At 40.5% G+C, this 19,760-nt stretch overlaps 1 gene segment (V, D, J or C); it reads right to left on the bottom strand.

The window, feature by feature from the left end:
* Positions 1 to 14,367: 14,367 nt before the first annotated feature.
* LOC108515522 (Ig kappa chain V-III region VG-like) lies at positions 14,368 to 15,033 on the bottom strand. The segment is given in 2 exon segments: positions 14,368 to 14,774; positions 14,936 to 15,033. Coding segments are annotated over 2 exon segments (456 nt in total).
* Between the last annotated feature and the right edge of the window lie 4,727 nt (positions 15,034 to 19,760).

Below are 19,760 nucleotides of genomic sequence, written 5' to 3'. Positions count from 1 at the left end.
TTCAGTGAGTGTCACAGAGATCAATGTTTCCAGCTGCTCAGTTGGCATAATAATTAACTATGAGTACACAGCTCACTTTCAAGATACATATATTCCTTGGTGGAAGTAATAGCATCATACATGATTAGTGTGTCAGAACCTTCACCACATCTAATAGGATACCAATTCAATTACCTAGGGTTTGTGTGTCAGTTTTGCTTGACTGATAATATGTTTTCTCCTTTCTATAAAGACAGCTGCACCTGTGCAGGTGATAAGATCATGAATGCACACTTTGCCTTACTTTCTTTGTTGTAAATAAGTTGCCTGATTCAATGCCATATTATGGAAGAATTTCTTAACTGTGATGAAAGCACTTAGAAAGTCCTCAAATAATTTTTCATGTAGAAATATAACTGACAAGAAAGACAAATGCATATACGGGAAAACATCCGCTGCTCTCCTCATGTTGGATTAGGACTGCTGAACACACCCGACACCAGCTGTTAGTCTGATCCTTGATGTCTGGTACAATCTTGGGTTATTCTACTTGGAAAGGTGGATGCTCAGAAGTGCCGGTATCCCTGTGAGTCCCAGTTAACTGTAATTCATATTGTGGAGCCCATGCATGGATAGTTATGACATCAGTTCATGAGACCCCCTGGGAAAGGTGGGAAAGGTAACTGACTGAAGTCCATGTTTTGAATTATTTTAATTATTTTGAGCTCCTTCTAATAGCCTTTAGATAAGTATTCACTTAGAAAGCATTTATTTTTCCTAGTGGTCCTTTTTCAGAAGGTCCAGTCATATCTCCTCCAGAATGACTTTGTGTCTAATCCTTCAGATGTGTTTCCTCTAAGGGCTGATGATCTGTCAAAACCACTAGTCAATATTGTGATATTGTTTGCAATATCCAGAGGAGGGAGAGGACAATAGCACTCCCAATATCATGGGAGGTGTCCACCCCTCCTAGTGTTATTGTTCGTAATATCCAGGGTGAAACAGGATGACATTACTACCAATATCGCGGGGGGGTTACATGTCCCCCCGCTTGTGAGATTCTTCCTAATATCTGAGGGGAGACTATATTATTCCCAATATATATCTTTGGGGGTATACACCCACCTTGTGATATTATTCATAATATCCAGGGGGTGAGATGATGATATTACTCCCAATATTGTGGGGGATGTACACCTCTTATTTTGATATTGTTCATAAAATCCAGGGGCAGAGAAGACGCCATTACCCCCAATATTGCAGGGAGTGTACAACACCCTTATGATGTTGTTCATAATATCCAGGGAGAGAGGACGATATTACTCCCAATATCATGGGGAGTGTACACCTCCCAGTTGTGATATCGTTCGTAATATCCAGGAGGGGAGAGGATGATATTACTCCTAACATCACCCGGGCTGTAGACGCCCCCATGTTCATTATAGCCATGGGGGAAGGGGAGATTATACTACTTCCAAAATCATAAACACGTTGTGTGTAAACCCCCCAGTGATATTGTTCGTAATATTCGGTGGGGGGAGAGGAAGATATTATTTTCAATATCGTGAACGCTTTGTGTGTACACCCCTCTGTGATATTGTTCCTAATATCCGGGGGAGAGAGGTGATGTATTACTTTCAATATCGTAAACAACTTCTGTGTACACCCCCTGTGATATTGTCCATAATATCCACGGTGGGAGAGGATGATATTACTTGCAATATCACAGTGGCTTTCCACAACCCTGTAATATTGTTCATAATATCCAGGGCTTAAGAGAATGACATTACTCCCAGTATCGCGGGGGGCGTGCACAGCCCCCTGTAACATTGTTCACAATATCCAGCGGGAAATAGGATGACATTACTCCCAATGTCGTGCGGGATGTTCACCCCACTGTAATAGTTTTCTTAATATTTAGAGGGGAGAGGATGAGATTAATCATAATACCGCAGGGGGTGTACACCCTACTGTGATATTATTTGTAGTATGCAGGATGGTTGGAGATGATACTAGCTTAAATATCGTAAACACCTTTTGTGTACACTTCCCTGTGTTAATGTTCGTAATATCCGGGGGCGGAGAGGGAAGGATGATATTACTCCCAAAATCGCGGGGAGTGTACACGCCCCTGTGACATTTTTCGTAATATCCAGGGGGGGAGAAGATGATATTACTACTCATACTGCGGGGATGTACACATCCCTGTGATATTGTTCCTAATATCCAGGGGAAGAGGAGATGATATTACTCCCAATATCTCAGGAGGTGTACACTCCCTGTGATATTGTTCCTTATATCCATGGGGGAATTGGAGATGATATTACTTTCAATAACGTTAACATCCTGTTTGAACATCCCCGTTTGATATGGTTCATAATATCCAGGGGGGTAGAGGATGATATTACTCCTAGTATCGTGGGGTATTTACACCTCCCTGTGATATTGTTAGTAATAGTCAGGGAAAGAGAGGATGTTATTACTTCTAACATTGCAGGGGATTTACACCTCCCTGTGGTATTGTTAGTAATATCCAGGGGTGAGAGGATGATATTACTCCCAACATCGCGGGGGATTTACACCCCCCTGTGATATTGTACATAACATCCAGGGGTGAGAGGATGATACTACTCTCAGTATTGCGGCAGGGGATACACCCCCTGTGATATTGTTTGTAATATTCAGAAGGGGAGAAAATGATATTATCCCTAATATCACGGAGGGGGGGTGTTGTACACATCCCTATGATATTGTTTGTAATATCCTGGGAGGGAGAGGATGGTATTACTTCCAATACCGCTGGGGCTTTACACACCCCTGTGATTTTGTTCATAAATATCCAGGGGTGAGAGGATGATATTATGCCCAATATCGTGGGGAGTGTACACTACTGTGTGATATTGTTCATAATATCCGGGGGGAGGGGAGGGAAAAGGATGATATTACTCACAATATCGTTCCATGTGTACACCACCATGTGATATTTTTTGTAATATCCAGAGTTGTAGAGGATGACATTACTCTCAATATTGCAGATGCTGTAAATCTCCCTGTGATATTGTTCGTAATATCCAAGAGGGAGAGGATGATATTACTTCCAATATCACTGTTGGTGTACACCCCCCTCTGATATTGTTTGTAAACTCCAGGGGGAGAGACGTTGATATTACTCCCAATATCGCAAGGGGTGTACAGCCTTCTGTGATACTATTCATAATATCGAGGGGTGATTGGAGATGATATTAGTTTCAATATCATAAACTTTTTGTGTATACACGCCCCTGTCCTATTGTTTGTAATGTACAGGAAGGGAGAGTATGATATTACTTCCAATACTGTGTGTGTGGGGGGTGTACAACATCTTGTGATCCTTTTTGTAATATCTGGGAGGGAGAGGATGATCTTACTCCCAGTATCACAGGCAGTGTACTCCCCGCCATGATATTGTTTCTAATACCCTGTGGTGGAGCCACCCACGTGACATTGTTCATAATACTCAGGGCAAGTCTTTCCCATGTTTATCTCATGATAGGGAATAACTGTCTTGAGGTCTGATGGTTTTATGAAGAGGAGTTCTGCACAAACTCTCTCTCTTTGCCTTCTGCCATCCACGTAAGTTGTATCTTGCTACTTTTTGCCTTCTGCCATGACTGTGAGGCCTCCCCAGCCATGTGGAAGGAAGTGTAGCTTAATTAAACATCTTTTTTTTTTTTTTTTTGTAAATTGCCCAGTCTTGGATATGTCTTTATGAGCAGTATGAAAATGGACTAATACAGTCAATTGGTACCAGGAGATTGGGGCGCTATTGAAAAGATACCCAAAAATATGGAAATGACTTTGGAGCTGAGTAACAGGCAGAGGTGGGAACAGTTTGGAGGACTCACAAGAAGACAGGAAAATGTGGGAAAGTTTGAAACTCCCTAAAGACTTGTTGAATGGCTTTGATCAAAATGCTGATAATGATATGGACAATGAAATCCAGGCTGAGGTTGGCTCAGATGAAGATATTGTTGGAAGCTGGAGCAAAGGTTATTCTTGTTATGTTTTAGCAAAGAGATTGGTGGCATTTTGCCCCTACCCTAGAGATCTGTGGAACTTTGAATTTGAGAAAGATGATTTAGGGTATCTGGTGGGAGAAAGTTCTAATCAGCAAAGCATTCAAGAAATGACTCAGGTGCTTTTAAAGGCATTCAGTGTATAAATGTCCAGAAAATTTGCAGCCTGACAATGTGATAGAAAAGAAAATCCCATTTTCTGAGGAGAAATTCAAGCCTGCAGCAGAAATTTAAATAAGTAATGAGGAGCCTAGTGTTGTTAATCTCCAAAACAATGGGAAAAAAATGTCTCCAGGGCATGTCAGAGGTCTTCATGGCTGCCCCTCCCATCACAGGCCCAGAGGTCTAGGAGGAGAAATAGATTTTGTGGGCCAGTCCCAGTGCCGTCATGCTGTGTGCAGTGTAAGGACTTGTTGGTCTGCATCCCAGCTCTTCCAGCCATGGCCAAAAGGGGCCAATGTAGAGCTCAGGCTGTGGCTTCAGAGGCCCCAAGCCTTGGCAGCTTCCACATGGTATTGAGCCTGCAAGCACACAGAAGTCAAGAATTGGAGTTGGGAAACCTTTGCCTAGATTTCAGAGGTTGTGTGGAAACACCTGGATGCCCAGGCAAGAAGTTTGCTGCAGGGGAGGGGTGCTCATGGAGACCATCTGCTAGGCCAGTGCAGAAGGGAAATGTGGGGTTGGAGCCCCCACACCGAGCCCCTACTGGGGCACTGCTTAGTGGAGCTGTGAGAAGAGGGGCACTGTCCTCCAGATCCCAGAATGGTAGATCCACTGGCAGCTCACACTGTTCACCTGGAAAAGTCGCAGACACTCAATGCCAGCCCTAGCAAGCAGCCAGGAGGGGGGCTGTACTCTGCAAAGCCACAGGGACAGAGTCAGTCAAGACCATGGAAACCCAATTCTTGCATCAGTGTGACCTGAATATGAAACATGGAGTCAAAGGAGATCATTTTGGAAGTTTAGATTTAACTGCCCTCCTGGATTTCAGACTTTCCTGGGGACTGTAGCCCGTTTGTTTTGGCCAAGTTCTCCCATTTGGAATGGCTGTATTTACCCAATGCCTGTACCCCTAGTTGGGCCTAGGAAGTAACTATCATGATTTTGGTTTTACAGGCTCATAGGTGGAAGGGACTTTCCTTTTCTCAGATAAGACTTTGGACTGTGGACTTTTGAGTTAGTGTTGAGATGAGTTGAGACTGTGGGGGACATCTGGAAAGGCATGATTGGTTTTGAAATGTGAGGACATGATATTTGTGAGTGGCCAGGGGCAGAAAGATATGGTTTGGCTGTGTCCCCACCCAAATCTCATCTTGAATTCTCATAGGTTGTGGGAGGTACCCGGTGGTTGGTAATTGAATCATGGGGGCAGGTCTTCTCCATGCTGTTCTCATGATAGTGAATAAGTCTCATGAGATCTGATGGTCTTATAAAGAGGAGTTACCCTGCATTAGTTCTCTCTCTTTGCCTGCTGCCATCCATGTAAGATGTGACTTGCTACTCCTTCTGCCATGGTTGTGAAGCCCTCTAGCCATATGGAACTGTAAGTCCTTTAAACCTCTTTTTTTTTTTTTTTTATTTTTTTATGTAGGTCCGTGAATTTTCCAGCTCTCAGGTATGTCGTTACTACCAGCGCGTTATCAGCAGGGTGAAAATGGACTAATACAGGATGCAGACAGATTTAGAATTTCAATAGCTTCTTGATGGATTTGCCCATTTATAATTATAGAATGTCCATTTTTATCTCTTGCAATTAAGTCACGACCTATTTTCTTTTGCTCAGTTGTGCATGATATGTACTTTTCATTCTTTCATTTTCAAAGCCATTCTATATTCTTCCTATAGTGTGTATTTAATAATTAACACACATCTTTGATTTTAATCCTGTCCAATAATTTTGTGATTTACTTGGAAAATTTGCTTATTTATGATGCAATTATTATAAAGTTAGGGTTAAACCTACCATCTTTTTCCCTCCGATTTTCTTGACTCAAGCTTTCATTTGAATTAGTTAGTTTAGTTACAGCTTTTTTCTTATATTAACTTGCTAAATATGTAAGATTATTATACACCACACATCCTCAACTTATTACTCCCTAATACACATATAGTGTATTATAATTTCTCTTTCAAATTATTTCTAGGTAAATCATGGAAGCAGAATCAACCCTTGGAAGCTCATCTATGTCCTGCTGTGTTGACCTGGAATGTGTGATACGACCTAAGGTAACTTTGAGCCACTAATGACCTAGAACTCTGTATGGTGCAGTACTTCCTCTGGAGCTTGCAGTGGCATCAGGGCCCTGCCTTGAACACCAGGCAGGAATCTCTCAACTCTGTGATTCTTCCTAGGAAATACATGAGAACTTCCAACTGGGTTCATATCTCAAACACAACCCACCAGTCTCTCATGTACTGCCCTCTGCTCAAAGTCTTCAGATGGTTATTTTCTCACTGGGTAAAAAGTTGGCTTATATATTGTCTTGTAATGATCCAAATTCTGTTTAAGATGCCATACATATGTTCCTTTATTCTCTCAGACTTGGTCCTTATTGTTGAAACCCAGCTTTGGAGTTCAGAAAACTACTTTTTTACTTCAATATGCTGTTTTTGAGACTGTGCAAAGACTTTTGGCACTAGGTCTTTATTTTTGCATACATTTGCTGCAACATATCTAGTAATTAAAAAATCTAGACTGTGAAGAATATTATTTGGGTACTCCCTGAAAAAAGTAGGATAAAGTATAGTGCCTGCTGCTGTCCTGGTCAGGGGTCTGCCTTACGAAAAGTCATGGGTGGAGGTGGAGAAGGGGAGAGAAACTGTTTTAATATCACTAAACCTTATCAATATGTATGTATTCTAGTAACTGCTAAACCAAAGAATACCAAAAGAATGTATTAGATTTGTGTTGCCAGCAATCAGTCTCAATTAGGTGCCTGTTATGCAGAATGAATTTACTTGATGAATGAATGTAGGGAAGGAAGAGAGAATTAGAATGAGCTCTCATTGAGCTTTCTCTTCTCTCGTGTCTCATTGCTCGAAGGGCACGGGTACCTCCTCCATTTTACAGACTCTGTTATGCAAAGGCTGCTGTAGCTGATGGGAACTTAAAATGTGGTGCCTCAGGTGTAGCTGAGAAATGTATGGTCAAGAGCCCTTAGCTACACCAAATCCTCTGTGTTCTCCAACATCTTCCTCTTTAGGCATCTAAGAGAATCCTCAGTGCCTTCTCTCCACAGAAACAACACATCTGGCCAGCTGGGCCACAGCAAGTAGGGAGATTTGTGTTCAGGACTGTACCATTGTGGGAGAATAATGTGTACTTTGCTGGCAGCAATAGACCTCAACATCCTCAGCATCCATCCTCCTAATTTTAAGCCTGAAATTTATCACTGACTCACTGCCACTGAACCTTTCCGGGATTCCAGGTTCCCTGTTGGAAACCAAATAAATCGGGAGCCGTAAAGGCTGGCCTGGCTTCTGTAGGTCCCAATACAAATAAGTGTATCCATTACTGTGAAGGGGGCTGTGACTAGGCCTGCAGGAGATGGAGGTTGTCTCTTCAGGGGTGACGGGCAGGGAGAGGGGAGGCTGGGTCATCACAGCAACTCCATTGGATCCTGAAATAATGAGAGAGAAGTGCAAGGTTATGTACAAATATTGTGAGTCGTTTTAATAACTTTCTGTCTGTTCTTTACGTTTTGCTCAATTATTTTTTGTGTGTGATTTTGGTTAATACTCCCAAACATACAGGTTTAAAAAGAACCAAGATTTGCAAAGTACAAAGGGGCCCCTAGGAATCACCTACCCCATCCCCCTCTTTCTGTGTCACAGCTTTCACTAAAAGTACATGTCCTTGCTCCTTCTGGAATCTTCCTCATTCTCACGGATCTAGACATCACATGCCCCATCCTGGAGGACAAGACACATGTAACACGAGGACAGGAAACACATGAGAGGTGGCAGGGCCCACAGAACTCAAGCCCTGACCCCATTGTCCTCCTTCATCTCCCTTTTGCCCTTACCATGGACCCAGAGTATTAGCTCCAGGAGCTGAGCAGGGAGCCTTATTGTGGGAAGGTGAACTAAGGAGTCCTGATCAGTGAAGGCAAGGTTAGTTCTGAGCCTTTATCTCAGACTCACAAGGGAAGGTCCTCCCTAGGGGACAGTATGCAAATCCCCTGGTGGGTGCAGTGGGGTGGAAACAGCCAAGGAGAAGGTGGAGGGCCTCTCTTGTGAGCAAAATGACATAAATATATTTTATATTTTTATGGAAATTAAGAGAGGTAAAATCTGTGTTGCCTGAGTGGCAGAAGGGACATATTTGGATTTTTCCTGCTCTTTTCTCTACCAGATTTCTAGTTCTTTAGGACTTTCTCAGGCATGTTTTACACTTCTCTTTAATAAGGTTGAACTTTCATAAATATTTGGTGATTCTTATTTTTGGTTCACGTTTATTTGAAAGAGCCTAGGTTTGTTTTATTTTATTGTATTTAAGGTAAAACACACCATGCAAAGGGTTCAAATGTTACGGATACAAATGAGTGTCAAGATCCAGATCATTTCATGTCATGATCCATATCAAAACATGGAAGGTTTCCAATTCTCTCACTGCCTTCTTTATGCAGGTTCCCAGTCAGCAACTGAACCTCAAAACACAATCAATATAACTGATATTGTGACATTTATTATAATTGTTTTTTTTTTCCTGGACTTAATCTTTATATCAGGTAAACATTATTTGTAGCTTCCTTCTTATTTCTTTCATTTTAAGGGCTTGCTTTCCTTCTCTTCAATTTGAATTGCTGTCTGCTGTCATTCCCTGTTATTCTGAAGAATTTTCTCTTGAATTTTCCACAAGGCATGTATACTATTAATGAATTAGTCTTTGTGTATGAAGGAACATTTCTACCTTGCTTTTATGTTTTAATGATTGTTATGCTGGATATAGAATTTGTGGCTGACTTTTCTCCCCCAGCATTTAAATATATCATTCCACTGTCTTCCCACCTCCATTAGTAATTATGAAAATTTAGCCAATTGCTTTACTATTGCTTCCTAGTATAGAGTAAGTCGGTATTTTAGTGATGCCTTCCAAATTCTCTGTGTCTTTGTCTTTCAACATTGGTACTATAATGTGTATAGTTATGAATTGCATTGTGATTATCATAAAAGGGTTTCACTGAGCTACTTTCTGGTATAGATTAATGTGTTTCATCACTGTGAAAAATGTTTTCATTATTTCTCCATTTTTTTCTTTTCAGTTTTTATTTTAGAATCAGAGCATACATGTACAGATATGTTACAAAGTTATTTTACATGATGCTGAGGTTTGGAGTATGAATGAAATTATTAACTAGGTAGTGAACATTGTACCCATAGGTAGTTTTTCAGCCCCTGCCCTTTTTCCCTTTGTGTTCCCTCTAGTAGTCCCCAATGTCTATTGTGCCCATCAACTGTGGATTTGATAAAGAACTGTGGTATATATGCACCATGGGATACTATGCAGCCCCAAATAAGAACAAACTCATGCCCTTGCAGAAACTTGGATGCAGCTGTAGGCCATTTTCCTAAGTGAACAGATGCAGAAACAAAAAATAAAAAAACATATGTTCTCACTTACAAGTGGGAGTTAAACATGGAGTATTTATGGGCATAAAGATAAGAACACATGTTTAGCTTCTTCTATCTTCTCCTTTGTGATTCCTAATACAAATGTGTTGGTATTCTACACATGGACTTACAATGTCTGAGGTTTTATTCATTCTTCTTTATAATTTTTTCCTTCTTTATATGAGATCATTTCTATTGACTAATTTTTCAGTTCACTGATTCTTGTGTCATGTTGAATTGCTGTTGAGTCTATCTAATACATTTTCCAATTGAGTTGTTGTACTTTTCATTTCTAAATTTCCCAGTAGGTCTGTTTTCATAGTTTAGTCTCTGTTTGAGAGCCTCTATTTGTTGAATTGTTGTCTTTACAAATTCCTTTTTAAGTCTTTTATTATAGTTTAAAATAATTCTTTGAGCATATATTTGATAAGGGTGGAGCACATAGACACCATGGATATGGAACATAAGGCAGGGAGCTCAGAGTTAGATTAGGTGAATTTGGAGTTTCTGACTATATGATGCTCTTGTGGGCTTTAATTATTTCCCATGTTTTATGTTTCTCATATTAGAAATAGCTTTTACTTTTAAGATAGTAACTATGTATACAAATTCAGTTTATTAATCCCTGGAAATTTCTAACAGAAAAATTGATGAAAAGATGGTTTTTCTTAGGCCCCCACAGCAGCCTCTGCCTGGAACCTGACTTTGCCTCTGAGCCAGTGGAATCTGTGATGAGGTTTTGAGTTGGGCAGTGAAATCGCGTCAGGGCAGGCTGTGCTCTGGCTGCTGTGGAGGACAGGAGGACACTCCTTCAGGGTCAGTGATGCTGAGAGTTCGAGAGGAGACTCAGCATGGAGCTGCCTGTGAGTTGCCGCATTAATCCTGTTTGGAGAGTGATCATCTCACAGGTGTACTCAGATGCCAGTGGATGGCCCAAACGTGGGCTCAGGTTGGAGAAGGACAAAGCTACAGGGATGAATATATAAGACTCATTTGATACTGTGAAATGTCAGTACAACCTTAATGAATTATATGGGAAGATAAAGGAGTCACAAGGTTGTGATTTTTTATTTGATATTAAAATATATCCCCTCTGCTCATTTTTTTCCTCCAGGATGTACCTACTGATATACATTTAACAAAAGTCACTGTTTTTAATTGTCGTTTTAGTAACTGACAGCCTGTGTGCAGGGTTCCTAAGTAACTGGGAAGCCAGACTATCATTCCTATGGGTGAAGCCAGGAAGTAACAGTGGATGTGAACAAATATGAGTTTCATGTACACTTCTCCAGATCCACGGGCCACTGATCTGGGGAGAACCCACAGTCATTTCACTTTCCCATACCCAGATGACAGGACACCTTGATCTGTGTTCATCTGATGATTTCTAAACACTGGACCATATTCTGAAGGTGTAGTTCACGCTTCTTTTCTGTGCTAGAGGGACTCTCTCACTGACACGTATTGTATCCTCTGCATAGGACAGTCTGTGTTATAACTTGTTGGCTGGTAAATACTAATCAGTCATGTCATTTATGAGTCTTCCATAGGTGTTACCTGATCTGTGGCTATGGGGTCTTCCAAAAGAATGGGCCAGAGGTAGAGCTGTCAAACTGTAGCTGGATAAAAAGTGTAAATGTCAAGAAAGGGTAATGAAGTGGTGATAACAATAGTAATATTCCAAATTAGTCTGGGCTCTTGGCTGTGATTACTGGTTAGTGTGAAAGAGTCTAGGTTTGGTTTTTATTAGTTTTATTTCAATTGATAAAGTAGCCAAAGTGCGTAAATCTTGAATGTGCAACTGAATAAAATTTATGTGTAATTCATTGTCCCAGTGGAATGAGAGAGTATTTCACAGTCCCTTGTGCTTCCCTCATGGACAATTTGTCGGTTGTCACCCCTCCCACCCAGCAAAAGTAACTGTCTTTCTGACATCTATGCAATAATTTAGGTTTTCCTGTCTTGAACTTTGTATAAATAACATTAAATGTATTTTTATCTTTTTAGACTTATTATTCCTTACAACTTTTGAGGCCATCATTTCTTCCAGAGGAGCAAAGTTCCTGTCTCATGTCATTTCCTGTGCTTCTGAAGGATTTTCTCTCAAATGTCTTGCAAGACAAAGCTGCTATGAATGAATGTATTTTGTTTATCAAATAAATTTTTTGCTTTTTTCTTTAGATTTGAAGGGTATTTTCACTGGATATAGACTTCCTGTTTGTCTTCTTTTTTTTCCTTTCGGCATTTAAATATGACATTTCACTCCTTCTACCCTCTATTGGTCCTGATGAAAACTCAGCCAATGGCTATGTTGTTGTTTCTCTGTATAAAGTATCTGCTTTCATTCTTGATGCAATGAAGATTCTCTTTGTCTTTCAACATTTTAATATAATGTGTTCAGTTATTAATTTCTACTGATTATTTAAAAGGTTTTTATTAAATTTCTTCATTTGAGATTTTTTGTATTACTTTTGAAAAGTTGTTGTCATTATTTCTCCAAATATTTTTTCTGCCACTTTCTCTTTCTCTCCTCCTTTGTGACTCTCATTATACATTTTTTGATATCCTTCACTCTGAGCTATAAATCTCTGAAGTCTTCTTTTTTTTCTAAATATTTTCTTTAGACTCAATAATTTCTTTTCCTCTATTTTCAAGTTAACTGATTGTTCTGCCATCTCAAATTGCTATTAGACCTAGCTAATAAATATTTAAATTGGGTTATTGCAGTTTTCATTTCTAGAGTGCCTATTTGGTCATATTTTATATTTTCCATGTCTTTTCTTGAGGTCCTCCTATCCGAATCTTCTTTTTTAAAAAAAAATTTTCCTTTTTATATTGATGATCATAGTTTTAAAATAATTATTTGAACACCTGGATATTAACTGCTTTGTAGTCTTTGCTAAATCCAATAATTAGGGCAAGTTACAATTAGCTTTCATTGACTATTTTCTGTTGTTATTATTGTAGCTGCTTTATTTTTGTTCCTTTGATATTGTTCATACTTCTCTGTTTTTTTCCAGGAGTTGTTAAACTGAAAATTGTACATTGTTGATAGCATATTATAGTACCTCTCTTAAGATTATGGGCTTTCTTATTTTAAACTTAATTTTTTTAGAAATAGGGTCTTACTCTTTCAGCCATGCTGGAGTGTGGTGGTGTGATCATAGCTTGCTGCAGCCTCAACCTCTTGGGGTCCAGCTGCTCTCCCACTTCATCCTCCTGAGTAGCTGGGACTCTAGGGGCATGCCACCACTCTCTCCTATTTTTTTTTTAATTGTAAGATAAGTGTGTCATTATTTTGCCCACCCAACCTGGTCTCATTCTCTTGGCATCAAGTAATCCTTCTGCATCAGCCTACCAAAGTACTGGGATTGCAGGCCTGAGCCAGCATGTCAGGCCTGGAATTTGTTTTTTCTGATCATATTTTAATTTCTTCTTAGTTACTTGTCTGTACTTACTGATAGTGCCTGACTTATGAGAGATGGACTTGTAATTTTTGACTTTCATATCATGTGAATGTGATATGCATTCAAGTAGAAACAGAACTTCTAGTATTCATACAACTATTTTCTCTTTCAGTACAATATTCAATAAATTACATGAGGTATTCAACACTTTATTGTAAGATAAGCTTTATGTAAGATAACGTTGACCAACAGTAAGCTAATGTAAGTGTTCTGAGCACATTTAGGATAGGATAGGCTGAGCTATAATATTCAGTGGATTAGATGTATTAAATGTATTTTCATGCATGATATTGAAAAATCTGTATCTCACATGGTGTTTGACCACAGATATCCCTGCTTCTTTTTATTCTTAATATTAATCCTTAGTTTGAATTTATAGGAACTGTACATGTATCTGCATAGCGAAGTGGTCAGCAATGATTTGAGATGTTTTGCTGAAATATCTGGAGGTTATAAATCTGTCTTCTGTCAACCCATCTGTGTGTAGTTTAAAAAGCAAACTGCATGCAAAATGCAGCTAGTTCTTACCTCTCTCTGGTTTTACTTTGCACAGGAAACTCCTGGGTCTCATCACTCATATCTATAGCTTCTAGGTCACTAGGAATGTGTGCAGAGATTATTTCAGCAATGTGGGTCTGTCTTATCCAGGAATCTGCTATTTACTATCAGCAGATGTACTACTTGACCTCAACAGGGCATCATCTTGGACTAGCAAAGCTGTGGACTTTTTCTGTTTATTTCCTATGGAGTTCTACATGTTTAACTGGAAACACTGAAGAATTTTTTTCCACTCCTTGGCTTTACTCAAGTCCACCCCCTTTGGCAGCAAGCTGCCAGTTTCATTTGCTATCCTCACATTGATAAAACTCCAGTTCTGTAATTCATGCTGACTGAACTGGGAATAGTAGGGTGCTGTCACAGGCAAACGGATACAGACTTTTCCTGTCCTTACTCAAAGCACTAGTACTTATTTTTTTCAATAAAGAATATGCATCCTTAATTATTTTATGCTTTGCCAATTTTCAGAGTGTTGAAATAGTTTTGATATTTCAGCTTTATATTTATATGTGTGTTTGTTGTTGATTTTTGCACAGAAGGTTTATTCAACTCTTTGTGATGCCACAGAGATGCCTTCTAAAATGCATTTAAATGAACATAGTAGCCAGGCTGAAATGGTATCACGTAATGGACTAACATAAGTAATTTTGGACTTGAGAACTTGAACTCTAAAATGTCCAAATAGACCAGAGATGCTAAAACTGAGTGGCCACCCCACTAGCTGTCTGTAAAGGAAGCAGCTGGTGTAATCTAATAAACATTGATGGTCTTGTCAAGGTTTTTGTTTCATGTTGAATCACTGTGGGAGGCCAGTCATTATACTGCTGACAGTAATAAATTCCAACATCTTCAGGCTCCAGGCTGCTGATGGTGAGAGTGAAGTCTGTCCCAGACCCACTGCCACTGAACCTGGCTGGGATGCCAGTGGCCCTGCTGGATGCACCATAGATGAGGAGCCTGGGAGCTTGCCTAGGTTTCTGCTGGTACCAGGCTAAGTTGCTGCCAGCACTCTGACTGGCCCTGCAGGAGAGGGTGGCTCTTTCTCCTGGAGACAAAGACAGGGTGGCTGGAGACTGCGTCATCACAATTTCTCCGGTGGTATCTGAAATTGGAAAGAAAACAGAAGTGCACTCATGTAATCAAGATCAAACCCACTGTCTTTGAGTAGAGCCAAAATTGTTGATCTACATTGAATTTTAATTATATTTCTATAGGTGTCAGGGGATTTCACTAATGTGCAAAACCACCTGATATTCCCCTCACCTGGGAGCCAGAGTAGGAGGAGGAAGAGAAGCTGTGCTTGGGCTTCCATGGTTCCCTCTGGGTCCTAACTGAGCAGTTCCTCCCCAGAGCTCTGATCCAGGCATTGATATGGGCTCTGGAAGGTAGGGCAGCTGGGAGGGACATGCAAAGCAGCTGGGGTGGGAGCTGGGCTTCCAGCTGCAGAGACCATCTGCTTCTTCCTCTCTGCACTGAGCATCCTGCGCCTCCCTGGTTGTCAGGTCAAAAGAGTCTGTTGGCTCAGTCTGAGTGTAGAACTTCCCCCTTGTGCTCACAGAATTTCACTCCTGTGTCTTTCTTCTCCTTAATCACCTACATCCACCCAGATGATGTTTGGCACAAGGCTGTTAAGAACAATATAAGAGGCCTTGTTTTCATTTCTCTCTTCCTATCCTCAATATGCCCAGTCATCTCCCTAAGTGCATTATTGGGTCTATTGAAATGAAGAGTCTGTTAAAACTTAATCTTCCAGATACACTTTTCATTTGCCTATTAGTAATGTTTTGTGAGGGTCTTGAAGCTTTCCATTAACCCAGACACATACCCTCTTTGAGTCAAAAGTGAAAAACTTCTGTTTACAGTCACATGTCCTGGCAGGCCCTGACATAGATGCTCCATGGCTTGCCGATTGCTTGAAATTGATCAAGTAACTTAACTTCCCTGTGTCTCAGTTTCCATATCTGTGTGACTGTGACAATAGTGGTACCTACCTTACAATGCTGTAGACAGTTTATAGAAAATAAGATAAAACATTTACAATAGTATTCAGGACATTATGTATGCGACAATTAATTTTGTTTTTATTGATTAAATATTCAGCACTACAGTCATCATTATCATAAATATACTTACTTAGCACAGAAAAGAATCTTCAATCTAATCCAAGAATGTTTTATCCACAGCCAGATTTAATTCTAAGGCTTTTCCTTCACTAATTCTACACAACTCTTTAAATCCTAATGATTTGGTCTTAATCTGTGCTAAAGTACTCAGACCTTCAATCATTCTCACCCATCCCTGTCTAACTCATTACTTCTCATCATCCATTATCAAGATGTTACCCTATAAAAGGGTACCATGTACTGTTGCTGCCCTTCTTTCTTATGTAATCTTTATTCTACCTTGTTATCTTTTGTCTTATTCTTGCCTCAGGACAATAAGGATAAGTTACCATCATTACTTGTGGACTTGCTCCAATATAATTTTGTCAGGCTTGTTATCTTGAAAATGAAGACTATGTCTTGCAAAAGAAACATATTCATTGGGTCATTGTGTTATCAAATAAAATATTTTATCTACTGATGATCCAATAATTAATTTAGATTGACGTGAACATATTTTTTTTAATGACAAATAGGGGAAGATGATATAAGAGGAAAATACAATAACAACAGAAAACACAAGCTATTGTAACTCTTGCGTATATGGATTTCTACATATATAATAGACATATGCTGGGTATATGTGTGCAGTGGTGATCCAAAAACTGAATGGTAACCGGCTTAAGGAATGCCTGTATTACACTGGGTCTTGTCTGCTTTCGCAATTATGAACAGAAAGCTACAGTACTATTTGTAAGAGTGTGAAACCTAGCTGCCTGAGAAAGATAGATTTACTGAGACAAAAGCCTTGGAAGTAGTAAATGTTTGTCCTATGATGTTACAGGTGTTGCTGTGGTTGTTGTTACGAAATACAGTGGGAGTAAAAGTAAGTAGAAGATTTACAAGCTCTGGTCTTCCTCATACTCACAACCCCCTCTAGAGATGGGCAGATATTGGTACAGGAATCTCTGACACCTCTAAGGAAGTCTTTCTTGCTCTTTCCAGAATCTTTCCTGACAAGTATTGTTTTGAGCCACAGATTAGGTGGAACTAGGTGTAGAAGAAAGAACTAGAGCAAAGGAAAAAGTTTTTCAATCCCACGTAGTAGTTGTAGGCACAGGGAAATGGAAGTTTTCATAGATTTATGTCACACTTGTATCATGTTGGGGAGAGAGGCATCAAACCAGGCTCATTCTTGAAAGAAACATTGCATTATTTTAAAGAGAAGGAACTATGAATTTCTCGTCAAATAGATGTTTAAAATTCCAAGCTTCAAAGCTACAATTTTTTTTTTTTTTTTAATGACAGTATCTTGCTCTGTCGCCCAGGCTGTAGTGCAGTGGTACGATCTTGGTTCACTGTAACTTCCATCTCCCTGGTTCAAGCAATTCTCCTGCCTCAGCTTCCCTACTTGGGAATCCCAAGCTACTTGCTGGGATTACAGGCATGTGCCACCACACCGGCTAATAACAGGAGGCAGTAAAGGGCCACAAAAGAATGTACACAAGAGACGACTTTTCTTCTTTTTTACAGAATAAGTCAAAATGTAAAATAGTATTATAACGTATGGAATCATGTTTAAGACAAGTCTCTTGGTTTTCTAATTTGTGCTGAACCCAAGCAGTGTTGTGATAGAAAGAGTTTTTTTCTTTAAGTTGCATTTGAATTTGCTCCAATAACCTAATAGACACCCTAGTGGCAAGTCCTCTGTGATGCTCACCATTGTTCCCAATTCTAACAAATTCTACTGGACACAGAAGTTTTTCTAAGTCCAACAAGAGGAAAAGTGACTGGGCCATCATTGTTCTCATCTCAGATTTCCACTTCCTGCACAGAAGGTGTACATATAGTTAGCAAGACGTTCTGAAAGTGGAATGTAAGCATTTGTTAGTGAACAAAATATGACTAAAGCAGTATTTTTATTTTTTATTTTTAAATTGTTATTTATTATTATTATTATTATTATTTGAGACAGACTGTCCCTCTGTCACCCAGGCTGGAGTGCCATAGTGCAGTCTTGGCTCGCTGCAACCTTCGCCTCCTGGGTTCCAGTGATTCTCGTGCCTCAGCCACCCAAGTAGCTGAGATTATAGGCATGTGCCACTACGTCTAGCTCATTTGTTTGTATTTTTAGTAGAGACAGGGTTTTACCCTGTTGGCCAGGCTGGTCTTCCTGACCTCAAATGATCCGTCCACCTTGGCCTCCAAAAGTGCTGGGATTACAGGCATGCGCCACCGCACTGGGCTTTAAGCAATATTTTTATTAAGTAAAATGTAGAAGAAAAAGTGTAAATAAAGTGACAATAAGAAAACAATGATGGAAAATGATAACTTTAGGGCAGAAAATAAGAAAAGGCAAACCAAACCAAGATTCCCGTAGGTTGAGCCTCCAATGCACAATCCAAGGAGGAATGTCAAGGCTGAAAACTCTGGAGCATCTAGATACAGGCCTAAAATACCAAATGCTGAAAAGCCAGAGTACCCAAGTATTAGCCTAAGAGTGTCCCCACACCAAATGCCAGGAAATCCTGGAGTATCCAGGGACTGAACAATGCAGAAAATCCTGGAGCTTCAGTGGGGTGGCCAACAGTGAGCCCCAAAGGCCTGGTTGGGGCCATAGAACAATGTGACTCTGGCTTCTTAGAGTCAACAGAACAGGAGAATTCTTACATCCAAGTGTCCTGACTTAAACAATTGCACAAACCTAATTAGCAGTGAGCCAAAGTCAAAACTGCAAACCAAACATATGTATCAGGGCAGAAAATAGGATAAATGGCTGATGGTTAATAGGATAATGGCTGATGATAAAATGGCATTGGAGGAGAAATGACAGAGAAAGAGCAACGAGGATGTCGTCAGGTGTGCTATGGGGGACTTCAAATGGACTATCTAGCCAAAGGCCTTATTCCCTGGATCATCCGATATAGGACAAGTGGGCAGAGGGGACCCTTACAGGTATGCAGGAGCCAAAATGGTGCCAAGCAGTCTCTAACGTGGGGCCTGCGTGAAGATCTCTCCAGGGTCCCCAGCTTGGGTGCATTGGGCTCCCGTGGGGGAACTGGAGCACGGAGCGGCTGTCCTGCATGACACAGTGGCTCTGTGGCCACTTGCCCATCCCCAGGGCCCCACCACCTGTCAGGAAAGATGATGGCTCTTAAAATAGCCTCTGGCCAGTGCTAACAGCTCTGCAGTTGCTAATGTTAGCAACTTTGTAGCTTCGATGACTGTAGCGCTGATCACTGTCTCGCCCTCTCTCACTGGTCTCTGTCTTGCCACGTCTCCAATAGCTGTCTTGCCCATTGCTGATCACTGTGTCCTTCTTCTCATAAAGTGCCATCTCGTGCTGTGTCTTGCTGTCTTGCTTCTACGCTGTTTCTGCCGTCTCATTGCCACATCAAAGGCTGCCTCTCACCATCTCTAGTGGTGAGTGGCTGACTCAATACTGACGCAAGGCAAGTTCTCAGCTTTGCTCAGGAAGGAATGAAAGAGTAAGCCGGTGATAGAAGAAAACAGCTTTATTGAGGCGGCAGTGGTGTTACACTCTGTGACTACTCCTGCAGAGCAGGGGTATTTCATAGGCAGAGGGCCGAGAGGAGCAGCCAGGGGCAGTTTTACAGTCACATCTATATCTACTTTTAATCATGTGATAATTAAGAGGTGGGTTGTTCAGAAATAGCTAGAAAGTGGGTGGTGTGCCCCAGCTTCCAGGTGTTGCCATGGCAGGGGCAGGAATTTCCAGGTGTTGCTATAGCAAGGGGCTGTGACTTCTGGATGTTGCTATGGCAGTGGTAAACTGTCCTGGCATTAGTGAGCGTGCCTTATGAAGAGGGCCTTTTAGAACCCTCTTCCTGTCTTGGCCAGCCTCACATCTGGTCCAGAGTAAAGTCCTGCCTATGTCTTGCCTCAAAAGTAACAAGAAAGCTGTAATAAAAAGTTACCCAGAAAAAAAACTCCAATTTTATATTTGGTGTTTAGTGACAAGCTGT

Source organism: Rhinopithecus bieti, unplaced genomic scaffold, assembly GCF_001698545.2.
Source record: "Rhinopithecus bieti isolate Rb0 unplaced genomic scaffold, ASM169854v2 scaffold_2476, whole genome shotgun sequence".
Classification (NCBI taxonomy): domain Eukaryota; kingdom Metazoa; phylum Chordata; class Mammalia; order Primates; family Cercopithecidae; genus Rhinopithecus; species Rhinopithecus bieti.
This window is presented reverse-complemented; position numbering and strand designations above follow the sequence as displayed.